Genomic DNA, 12373 nt, shown 5'->3' on the forward strand with positions numbered 1-12373 from the left:
AGTCCAAGTTTTCCTTGGTAGTCAGGATCAATCACTCCAACTATTACAGAATTCCCTCCTATGTCTTTTGATTCAGGGGACTGAGGAGCCCCAAATGGATGGGCGTCAAGCCTGACTTCAAGTTCAATAGAATCATCATTGTGTCTCTGGATGGAAGGATTCCTCTCTCTGGAACTAAAATCTCTAGGCCATCAGAGCGTAAGATTTTTGGGGGAAAGGAAGCAAAATTTTACTAGTGGGTCACTGGGGCAACAATGAGTGATGCCATTCCCATTTGCACCTCTTGATTCCTGTACCTCTGTCTGAAGCCATATGCAGCCTTTTGGAGAACTTTGCCGCAGCTCCACAAGGCACTGCTGCATGTCATATATAGTGCCACAACTGAATGTTCAAAAGGACATTTCACTGTTCTAACAAATCAGCAGCTGCAGAATGGCGGGAGCCTGGTAAGATCCGGGAGTTCCATGAGCAGGGGCCCATTGCTGAACTTCTTTTGCTATAATCTGAGCTCCCTGATCAGAAACAATGCTGGGTGGAGTGCAGTGAGTGACAGTGGATAAGACGTTCTACAAGGCCACAGGATGGTGGTTTGCAGGGAAGGTGGATTCATATAGATTCTACAGTAAGAATCTATTATAGTAAGAACAAAACGTTGCCCCTTTCACAATAGAAATAGTCCATTGTAATCAACTTGCTGCTGGGTAGCTGGCTGATCACCCTAGGGAATATCAGCATCTCAGTGTTGGTCTCCTCTACTTGCAGACTGAGCACTCACCAGTGGCCATAGCTGGGTCTGCCATAGTGAGTGGGTCTTGTTGATAGAAATGGGGGGTGGGGGTGGGGAAGGCATTTGCCAGCTTAATGGCCACAAACCAGGTTCAAGGGGATGTTTCAAGCAATGAAATCACACCTGGTTCAGCAGCTGCAATTAGAGTCACCTCCTGGTTAAGCATAGAACAGTCTGCTGTCTTTCTTCAAGATCCATCTATCTCTGCACAAGCCAAATAGACATATTGAATGGGGATGTGGTTAGAAATGCCACTTCTGCATCCTTCAAGTCTTTGATAGCAGCACTAATCTCTGCAACTCTTCCAGGAATGTGCTCTTTGGGGTTTACTATTCTCCTAGTTTGAGATATTTCTGGTTGGGTTCTGCTTGACCTTTCCCATCATAATAGCCCTCACTCCACAGATATAGGAGTCAATATGCGGATTCTGCTTGGTGTTGAGTATATCTATTCTAATTATGCATTCTAGAACTGGGAAAATAATGAGATGGATTTAAGAGCCAACTGGGTGCTTACCTGGCCCTGGGAAGCTTCTACTTGGTGGGCCACACTGAGGTTTGTATGAGGTTTTTTTTTTTTTTTTCCTCTTTGTGGTACTGGGGATTGAACCCAAGGATGTTCTACCACTGAGCTACATCCTGAGCCCTTTTTTATTTTATTTGGACAGGACACAGTACCTCCCTAAATTGCTGAGGCTAGATTCAAAGTTGTGATCCTCCTGCCTCAGCCTCCTGAGTTGCTGGGATTATAGGCATATGCCACTGAGCCTGGCTTTGTTTTGAGTTTAAATGCATTTAATTTTTAGAAAGCCTACATGACCTATCTCTTTTTCTTAAAAACAAACAAACAAACAAACAAAACACACACACACACAAAAAAAAAAAAAACCCACCTCACTGGGTGCAATGGCACAGGCCTATAATCCTAAATTCAAGTTTGTCTTTGCCTGACTTCATGTCATCTTTGATGTACTCCTCATCAAAGGCTGCTTTCTAAGTACTGGTTCAGGGTTTCAGCACCAGTGATGACCGTGCTTTCAGTACTTTCTTCCCTGGGGCCTTCAGAGGTTGCTCTTCCACTAATGAGCAAGTCACCAATGTTACCCTCTGTCCTACCGAACATCTTGTCCTCCACCTACAGGCCCAATCTGTGATCTCCCAGATCTTGTAAACGTCTGAGAACATTTCATCATGGTTGATGAGGTCCAGATAGATAATCACGAAGATGGATCTAGGGGGCTGCCTGCAGTACTCTCAAGAACCCAGACTCCAACATTGGAGCAAGTATAGTGCAGCAGGAGCAGTGCCCAAGGAGGATGGAGAGGGCAGAAAAGCCACAGTGATATTCTGGCATCCTGGAATAGTGTCAGCAGAAAGCCAGTGTTCAGAACTTCCTGGAAGATCTGATTATTTCCTTTTCCCCAGTGTACTGGTGCCCTAGTAGAGGATCATAGGTCCCTTTGAGGAAGACTAGGAAAAAAAACTAACACTACACATTTTTTTTTTTATTAAGCATACTGGTGTCTTTCCATAAGGGGACCAGGACTCCCTTCCATCAAGGGGCTCTGAGTCTGTAAACAGGCTGAAGTCTAGGAATTCATTGAGGGGCTATGCCTATTTTTTTTTTTTATTCAGATTAGATTTCCATTTACTTGAACTGAAACTTTTCTGCTTACACAGATCCAGTAAGAATATGGAAGCATCCTTTCTATTTCTCTTCTATGAACACTACGATCAACTAGCCAGCACCAAAGGCCTGCATTAATCAGACTGTTCTGATTGCTGCCTTGATTCTGTTGGCCACTATAGTAACTGTGCCCACCTTGCCTTGGTTGGCTGAATGCCAAAACTTGACCCCCCCCCCCCACCCAGGGCAGGGGTAAGATCCAATTATTCCCACTGCCTTTAAGCTTCCATATTCTGGGACCATAATTCTCATTTGGCCTGGTCTACAGAGAAGAGCAATCAGAGAGTTCTTCAAGGGTGCTGGGGCCACCTTGCAAATTTACTTCTCACAGTATTGGTGAAAGGTATGTGTTTTGGAAGTTCTTAGTGTAGGTGAGTAGGTCTTAAATGACAAATCCACTCTAAAAGTACAGTCTCTCTAAGCCTTTGAATCCCCCCTACGTTATACCAAGGCAGGTCATTTCCATTTTGCTCAGTCTGCAGCTAGAGATGTAGTTCAGTGGTAGAGCACTTGTTAACATGCATGAAGCCCTGTGTTCAGTCCCCAGAACAGATACACACACACACACACACACATACACACATGCTAAAAAAAGTTCCACATAAATCGATTTACTCAAGTTGGGCCACAGTTTGGTCCATGTTTAAGCCAACCAAGGAAGCAAGCAAACTCAGAGCATTTTCAAACTCCTTGAGCTGCGACATCAAAGGCAGACTCCACAGGGGGCCCTGTCAATCAGTCCAGGCTGCTTTGCCTTTAGTTCCTTCCACCATTATATCAAATCCTTAAAACCCATTCTCTTACACACTCCTCAATTTCTGTCTTTATAAATTAGAAAACTCAAGTGGTTCTTTTGGAATGTAGCACACCTCCTTACAGGCCACACTTGAACTCCACCTTTAGGGGCCTTCTGGGACTTGAGTCTAGTTATCGGCCTAGAAGCAAAGAGGGGAGGTGGGGGTGGGTCCTGAGGAGAACCAGCATGTCTTATAAGGCCACTGCCTCAAGGGAGGCCATCATAGTCTCCTCAGGCTATGCACAGTTAATTCTTAATCTGGGGGGACAGGGGTCATAGAGGGATCCATCAATACACTGGGGTGGAGATGTTTCTTCCACTTGACATAGAAGGCCTCTTCCACTGGTAATGAAGATTCGTTGGGATTGAGGAGCCCCTCATCAGGGCCTTCCTACACAAATCCATTCTAATTTACAGCATCTTTTTCTTTCCAAATCAACAACTCCACTTTAACAGTAGACACCCTATGAGGCTGGGAATTCAATCTGCCTGTAGTTCAGCCAGTGACAGGGTGAGTTTCTGCATGTGACGTTCAGCAATCTCAGCTCTATGGCTACAGGAGATAAGGTCTCCTTCAGGGAACACACAGAAACCCTTGAGTCATTTATGCATCCCTTGAGCTGTTGATTGAATCCTTGACCCTATCCTTCCTCCTTCTCTTCCCCGCACTACGTGTGGTACTGGGGATTGAACCCAGAACTTCATATATGCCATGCAGATGTTCTTGCATTTAAAAGCAGGTGGGCATCACTCAGCCCAACAACCAATTCACAGAGGGCCTGAGTAGAACAAAATAAACTGAGGAAGGGGAAATTTGCTCTCTGCCCGACTGCTTGAGCTGGGACATCAGACTTCTACTCTGGACTGGGACTTATCTCACCAGCCCTGAGATTCACAGGAATACAAAACCAGCTTTCCTGGGTCTCCAACCTGCAGGTGGCAGATTGGAGGAGGATTTCTCAGCCTCTACAAGTGCTTGAGCCAATTCCTTTATAAATCTTTAATATTTAATAAATATTCTTTAATAAAGGATATATTCCTGGAATATATCCTATTATGCTTTTCTGGAGAACCCTAATAGATTTTGGTCCTGAGAGTTACCTCCCCAGTCCTTTTAAAATTTTATTTTAAGACAGAGTCTTACTAAGTTACCCAGGCTGGCCTTGAACTTTTGATCCTCCTGCCTCAGTCTCCTAAGTAGCTGGGATCATAGATATACATCACCACAACTGGCAAGCCCATCCATTTCTTTCTTTTTAAATATGTATTTATATTTTTTAGTTGTAGACAGACACAATACCTTTATTTTATCTATTTATTTTATGTGGTGCTGAAGACCAAATCCAGTGCGTCACACATGCTAGGCAAGCACTCTCCCACTGGGCTACAACCCCAGCCCCCATCCAGGGGGCCTTATGTCCAGTGACATTAGAAACAATTTCATTATATTCATTAAGTTTCCAAAAATGTTTGAAAGTATCATATATGCAGTTACTCAGCTTTTTGCTTCTCATGAGTATTTGATTAGGAGTATCCAAAGCAGACATTCTTTGATTATTTATTGCCAGATCACTCCATGGACTATCAGAGCTCTCCTTACCACTAGAAAGAGAGTTGTTAGCATCTTCATATCTAATTGGATTAGAAAGCTAATTCCCAAAGCACTGAAACCAATGTAAAAAACTCATCCATAACATTCTGTTCCTCCAGAACCACTCTCAGGACCAAAATCTATCAGGGCTCTCCAGAAAAGCATAATAGAATATATTCCAGGAATATAACCTTTACTAAAGAATATTTATTAAATATTAAAGGTTTACGAAGGAATTGGCTCACGTACTTGTAGAGGCCGAGAAATCCCCCCATCTGCCACCTGCAGGCTGGAGACCCAGGAAAGCTGGTTTTGTATTCCTGTGAATCTCAGGGCTAGTGCGGTAAGTCCCAGTCCCGACCAAAGAAGTCTGATGTCCCAGCTCAGGCAGTCGGGCACAGAGCAAATTTCCCCTTCTTCAGCTTATTCTCTTCAGACCCTCTGTGAATTGGTTGTTGGGATTGGGGGATGCCCACCTGCTTTACTCAGTCACTGATTCAAACGCTAACCTCATTCAGAAGCAGCCGGCCAGGCACACCCAGAAATCATGTTTAACCTGAGCACCCCGTGTCCCAGTCAAGTTGACACATAAAATTAATCATCACACACACATATACACACACCAAAGACCTCAGAGAGGCATACAACCTGAACAATTTTGTTTGTAGGACAGTGGAAATGAAAGAAAATTCGACTGTCTTGGAAAAAACAAAAACCCACAAGCTTCTACTTTGCTTATGATTTCAAAGGCTCATTGAAAAGATTTCTATAGTTGGAATCCTCTATGCATATATGAAGTAGGAAAATAACATGGTGTAAAGATGTATATTTGGGGCAAAAAGGGGAAAGTTTGCAAATGGGGCCTATGTCCAAGATTATTAATACCTGAAGCAAATGCTTCATAACCTAAATACTGAAGGTGTAATCGCCATGTAACTGTTGGTCATGGTAATTATAAACTTCAGAGTGGACTAATTTAATCACATACTGTTAGAGATTTAGTTACAATGACAATTATTAATGATATTACTATCATATGGTAGTTTGTATATATAATTCCCTTTCTTTTTTATTCAATTTAATAAATCAATAAAAACATTTAAATTTTGGTGGTTCTTGGATAATTTTCTTTCCATTTCTCTACCCACTTATTTTTCCCCATAGAACTTTGGTGTTTCAGTAAATCTCCAAGTTAAGACCATCAATTCAACAGTTTCCCCTTCAGAAACAAGAATATTGAGAATGAATAGGGGACTAGATTATGGGAGAAAGTGCTATTGTTTTTGACTCATCAGTTTAATGCGGATGGTTCTGAAAAAATGTAATAAATGTCTGTTTTTTTGTTCAAAATAGTGATAGGAAAAAAATTGAGTAATTAAAGTTGATTACTGAAATTACTGTAGTCTATCTCCTTGGAGGCGGCAGTAGATTACCCTGAGGTAGAGCACTGCAGATTGGCTGGGGAAAGTGAATACATTTTTGTATATGAAATATCCATGTGTTTTCCTTGGGGTTGGATTGTTAAGGAAGCTTCCAGAACATTTACTTTGTGATTCTATACCATGACACAAGTCAACACTCAACCATACTGCTGTATCATTTTGCACACAAAGCATATTCCTGCCTCAGGGCCTTTGGACTTGCTACCCCCTCTAATAGATCATTCCTTAGATGGTAAAGGCTATTCCCTTGCTTAAATCGCTACTCAAATATCACTTCCTCAGAGCAGCCTTCCCTGATTAGCCCTCCTAAAAATAGCCTATGGTCACTATCCCTTTAGCCTGCTTTCCTTTTCTCACAGCTTTATCACTGTCTGACTTTACACTCTCACCTTACACACTGGAATACAAGGTCCTTGAAGGCAGGACTTTATCAGGATTGCTCATTGCTATATCCTCAGAATCTGGCATATAATAATTGCTCAAGACATACTTGTTGAATTAATTGAATGATTACAATTTCAGATTAAATATTTACCTCTTTTTGCCTCCCCAACCAGACAGTAAATTCATGGAATGCAGCCAAATGCCCCAGTTGATTATTTACCTCCTCTAAAGCAATTAGCTCAGCCTGGCATGGTTGATATTCATTCAACCAAAATTTGCTGAATACCTTGAAACATGGCTAAGTTACAGGGAGAGTTAACGAGTCAGCTTCTCCTGCTGCTGAATGAAAACACAGTTAAGTCTTGCCTTTCAGGCCTCATTTTAGTTTACAAAGTACTTTTATATAGGTTATCTCCTTTGATCTTTGTGGAGGGCGGTACTGGGGGATGGACTCCAGGGACTGGTCCATACTAGGCAAGCACTCTACCAGTGGCTATACCCCTTAGACCTCATTTGATTGTTTTGCCAAACTTTGGTAGTTCTTAATAGTGCCCTTAAATATAACAAATGCCAATTTCTGGAGTGTACTATGAAAAATTTTGAACACTCTGTTTTAGATATCAGTGGCATATAATGTATTCTTGGACATTTGGAGAAATGATGTACCTGTATTTTGACATTTGTATGTGCATGAAGTGAATATTTAGAAGAGTGTTTAACAAAGTCTTCAGAGTGGGTATTTCTGGATAGTGGGACTTTTGGTAATGATTGTTTTCTTTATTTTGCTGGGGCGGGGGGATTGAAACCAGGGTGCTTAATCACTGAGCCAAACTCCCAGCCCTTTTTTAGTACTTAGAGACAGGGTCCCGCTGAGTTGCTTAGGGTCTTGCTAATTTGCCGAGGCTGGCTTTAAACTCACAATCCTCCTGCTTCAACCTCCAGAGCTGCTGGGGTTATAGGGGTGCACTACTGCACCTGGCTTGGCTTGCTTTTTTTTTTTTAATTTTCTTTTATAGGTGATAGGAATTGAACCCAGGGTCTGGTGAATGCCAGGCAAGTACTTTACCACTGAGCTTTACTCTCAGTTTTTTATTTAAAAATTTAAAACAAATTTGAAAGCATCAAATGAAATCTATTTCTATACCACGTTTTATTTTTGTTCACTAATGTGAATGGCATAAAAAATATCATTACTTATTTTCCTGGCTTATGTAAATCTTAGCATTAGCGAATTTCATTCTGAGCAAACTTTTAATACTAATTTCTAGCAAAGCAATAACAACAAATAAAACGAACCAGCATTCTGAAAGTCTTTCTTGTGTATGTTTGTATTTATGGCCATGATATTCTTTTAGCAAGAAAAAGGGTAGAGCGATGCTTCATTCTTTGATAAATAGTTTTTCATTCTTTGCCAAAAACACTTTCCAGGATATTGAGCTCCCAAAGCAGAAGGCTGAAATCAGGTGTCAGGGACTTGTTCTGTAATTTGCACCAACCTTAAAGGTCACACATTGGATGCGCTTATTCTTTTTTTCTCATGATGACTGGAAATACTGAAAATTCCCTTTTTCTGCAGGGTGTGGTGGCGCCAAGTCTGTAATACTAGGGATTTTGGAGACTGAAGCATCTCAAGTTTGAGGCCAGTCTCAGCAACTTAGCGAGGCCCTAAGCAACTTAGTGAGACCCTGTCTCAAATTTTTAAAAAATAAAATGAAAAGGGATGGGATGTAGCTCCGTGGTAAAGTGCACCAGCTTTAAATTCCCAGTTTGGAAAAAAAAAATTCCTTTTCTCTTTTTCTTGCCCTACATGGATTGGAAAAAATGTGAACCACCACCTTTCGGAAAAATCTCTAAATGATGATATATATATATATATATATATATATATATATATATATATATAAAATATGGTCTTCATTTTAGGATTCAAAGGTTTTGGAAACCGTTTGAGTGTAAGATTTCCGTTAAGAAACTGAACTGGAAGGATTTTCTCAGGCTGTTGGTGCACCCAGGGCAGCTCCAGTTTCTTCTCAGGCTGAGCAGTCAAGTGCGCGCACATGTGTAAAGTGGGTTTTGACTTAAGGTTCGTGACCTCCCCCAACCGGAACGAAGATGTGCGTCCGTCCACCTCTGCGTTTGGGAGTCGGTTTCTCAGTCTCGGGTGGGGTGAGGGGATCCATCCTCCGCCAAGGCCTGCGGCTCACGCACCCTGGCCAGCGCGCAGCAGGGCGGGGCGCGGGCAGCCTGCGGGAACCAGCGCGGCTCGCGCGCACGCAGTGCCCCATGCGGGCCGGGAGGGCGAGTGGTGGCAATTTTTCTTCCCCCTTGGGGGTGTGTCCCCACGCCACCGGAAAAAGTGTTTTAGGAAACGAGCTGGGGGTGAGTTGCCGGCAGACCCCCGGAGTCCCCGAGGCCGCGGGGTGGGGGAGGGAACAGGGGCGGGGCGGCGCCTCCCAGAGTCCCTTCCCCAGAGGAGCCGGCGGCGACCTCGTGCGGCCTCCCCAGTCTCAGCGACCAGGAAGCGGAGGCCGGGTGGTAGAGCGCGCGTCGGAGGGGCCCGGACGCCAGGTACGCTGGCCCCCGCCGCGGCCGGCTCGGGGACGGTTGGCCAGGGCAGTTGCGGCCCCCGTCGCGCCGCGCCGCGGCCTCTGTGACGCACGGCGCGGCCCCGGGGGTGCGGGGCTGGAGGGCGGCGGGGGCGGGGCGAGCGCGGGCGGTGGGCGGGGCGGGGCGGGGCGAGCGGGGCGGAGCCGGCGGAGGCCCCGCCCCGGGGCCGGAGGAGCGAGGACGCTACAGAGCAGGCGCGTCCCGCCGCCGCTGCCGCCGCCGCTGCCGCCGTCGCTCGCCCTTCTCCGGAGCTGCCGCCACCGCCGCCATTTGCACGGGGACCCCAGTGACAGGGGCTCGGCGGAGGGGCGGAGGGAGGGGGGGAGGGCCCGCGGAGCCCCCGAGGGCGGGAGCGACGCCGCCGGCGCCGTCCCGGCTCCCTGCGCTACCGCGCCGCCCGCGGCGGGCCCCGAGCAGCAGCAGCGGCAGCAGCAGCGGCAGCCGAGGCCGGGCGTGCGCCTGAGGCGGCGGCGGCGGCCCTGCGGGCGGCCAGGAGGGGCGGGGGCAGCGGCCGCCGCCGTTTGATGGATCCGAGGATCGCCTGGTTCCAGCCAGAGCAGCTCGGACCGTCCAACAGTCTGTGGATGCAGATCTGGGAGACGACCCAGGGGCTGAGGAACCTCTACTTCAACCACCACTGTCACAGCAGCGGCGGCGCGAGCGGCGGCGGCGGCAGCAGCACGGCCACCGGCGGGAGCGGCAGCAGCACCGGCAGCCCCGGCGGCGCGGCCCCGGCTCCGGCCCCGGCCGGCATGTACCGCTCCGGGGAGCGCCTGCTGGGCGGCCACGCGCTGCCCGCGGAGCAGCGGGACTTCCTGCCCCTAGAGACGACCAACAACAACAACAACCACCACCAGCCGGCGGCCTGGGCCCGCCGGGCTGCCGCGGGCCCCTCGGCGTCCTCGTCCCCCTCGGCGTCCTCGTCCCCGCACCCCTCGGCCGCCGTCCCTGCCGCCGAGCCGGCGGACCCGGCCTCGGGCAGCAGCAACAAGAGGAAGCGCGACAACAAGGCCAGCACCTACGGACTCAACTACAGCCTGCTGCAGCCCAGTGGAGGGCGGGCCGCGGGGGGCGGCCGGGTGGACGGCAGCGGGGGCGTGTACAGCGGGACCCCGTGGAAGCGGAGGAACTACAACCAGGGAGTCGTGGGGTGAGTGCTGGCCCTGCGGCCTGCTGGTCTGGCCCGTGCACACGCGCAGCCGGGCACACGCCCACAGAGAGGGTGGGGGAGCCCCAGAGAGGCCACCCCCACGGCCTGCCTTGGCTGCTGCTCCACGCGGGGCGGGGGGAGAGACTGGCCCAAACCCCCATCCCGCAGCCATCCATACCTTCCCCCACAGCCCTCTCTAGCCGTCCAGCCTTGTGGACCTCCTCTCAGCCATCCACAACCTCCCCTCACCTTCCTTAGTCATCCACACCTCCCTCCCCTCCCTCCTAACCGTCCACACCTTCCCTGAGCCCCCTTTATCCATCGCTTGGGCCCTCCCCTTAGTCCCACCTTCTGTCCCCGGACCCCCCTCCAGCCCTCCACACCTTTGTCCCCACCATCATACTCCGAGATTCCTTAGCACGGTCGTATCATTCATTCCCTGAAAACATAACTGCGTTGGTGTCTTTCGATGGTTTAGGACCTGGAGGTGCTTTCCTTGCCAAGAATAGAAACATCCAGAATGCTCCTCCCCTCCCCCAATCCCAGACAGGAATCATGTCAGCCCTGAAAGGCATTGCCTGCTTTGACCCTTTGGCCCATCTTGTAATTTTATTTTAAAAAAAATTTCCGGTTTTAAGAATGCCCTGTCTTTGGGGAGGGAGGGCTGAGGTGACAGCTAAGTTTAGGCTAGTAGAGGTGGTAGCTCTTCTGAGGCCCTGATAGAACTTTCCAGGAGTTCATGGTCCGGGGCTGGGCTTCTCACTGTAAAGTTGTCATCTTGGCAGAGGGAGCCAGTGCTTTTCATTCTAGGGGGTAACTTTATGCTAATGGGTGAATGTTGCACCACTAGTGACTTTCTGTTTAAAGTTCAGCTCTTACAAAATGGAATCTTACCTGACCCCTGGTGAATTATGTACATAAGTCTGGAATGTTTCCATCTAGATTTCCCTTCTGGAAGAGCTCTTGTGCTGGAAAAGGTTCCTGAGTCATTTTTCTTTTGTAAAATAAAGGTTTTGGACCCTGTGTGTGTGTGTGTGTGTGTGTGTATGTGTATGATGTGTATGGGGGGGGAGACTGAGTATAGAAAACCAGCTTTCAAATTGCTTTTCGTTTTTCAGGTCCTGTTTTACATTGAGGCTAGCGTACACAAATGAAATCACCAATTAGTAATCCCGAGTGAACCTTTTCTTAGATTCACCCATTCAGATCAGCCCTGTTTGGCAAGGAGAGACAGATCTGTGTACCTTTTTGAAGGTCTGGGTAAAATGAGTTGGTGGGTTCCATCTGCTTCTAGTGGGTTGGTGTCTGCTATATGCTACTATTACTACTCCCACCTTTTATGGAAAATGCAGTCATGCGCTTTAGGACTTCTGCTGGGGTATATGTCAAATCTGCCCTCACTTTCCAGAGGGGAATCCTTTAGGGTTGAGTCCTTTGTTGCTAAGCTTCAAGGGCGCTCTCCATGGTCATCACATTTTATTAAAGGCTTGTGGTTCCATCCTGTTAGCATTTCCAAGTTGAAGCATAAACTTGTGGTTTAGTGACAAGCAAATTGATATTGAGGGGTTCTGGTAGTTTCGTTTTACAGGAATAAGCTCCAGTTAAGTAATCACTGTCAACTAAAACCTTGAAGTTCCCTAATTGCATTTTACTGAAGTCTCTTATATATGTTTTTAGAAAAGGTATATTATAAATCCAAAGTCCTGCCACCTCTTTTTTTTTTTTTTTGTTAAATCAGAAAATGTTTTCCCCTCTACTTGCTATTTAATGTAAAGGATACTGCAAAAGGTTCACTTTTGAACTTTGTAGAAGCAAAGTGTTCTTGTTCCTGATTCAAATATTATATTGCTCTCAAAGGGATTAGGAGAGGAATTTTCATTTCCCAGCGGGATTACTGTTTAAAAACTGATTGTAAAATTGTTTTAAAACA

At 47.0% G+C, this 12373-nt stretch overlaps 1 protein-coding gene across 2 annotated transcripts in view; it reads left to right on the top strand.

Moving 5' to 3' along the window:
• Nucleotides 1-9752: 9752 nt before the first annotated feature.
• Nucleotides 9753-12373, top strand: part of Tent4b (terminal nucleotidyltransferase 4B) — a 62877-nt gene continuing 60256 nt past the window's right edge. Inside the window, exon 1 of one of the 2 annotated variants that reach the window (XM_046434673.2) lies at nucleotides 9753-10443. In XM_046434673.2, the coding sequence (XP_046290629.2) occupies nucleotides 9818-10443 (626 nt within the window). In that variant the 5' untranslated portion in view covers nucleotides 9753-9817. The remainder of the gene's footprint in view (nucleotides 10444-12373) is intronic. The other variant, XM_046434674.2, reaches the window with a different exon arrangement.

This window comes from Marmota monax, unplaced genomic scaffold (genome assembly GCF_021218885.2).
Source record: "Marmota monax isolate L192 unplaced genomic scaffold, Marmota_monax_Labrador192_F-V1.1 WCK01_AAM20220418_F8-fsc00024, whole genome shotgun sequence".
Classification (NCBI taxonomy): Eukaryota; Metazoa; Chordata; class Mammalia; order Rodentia; family Sciuridae; genus Marmota; species Marmota monax.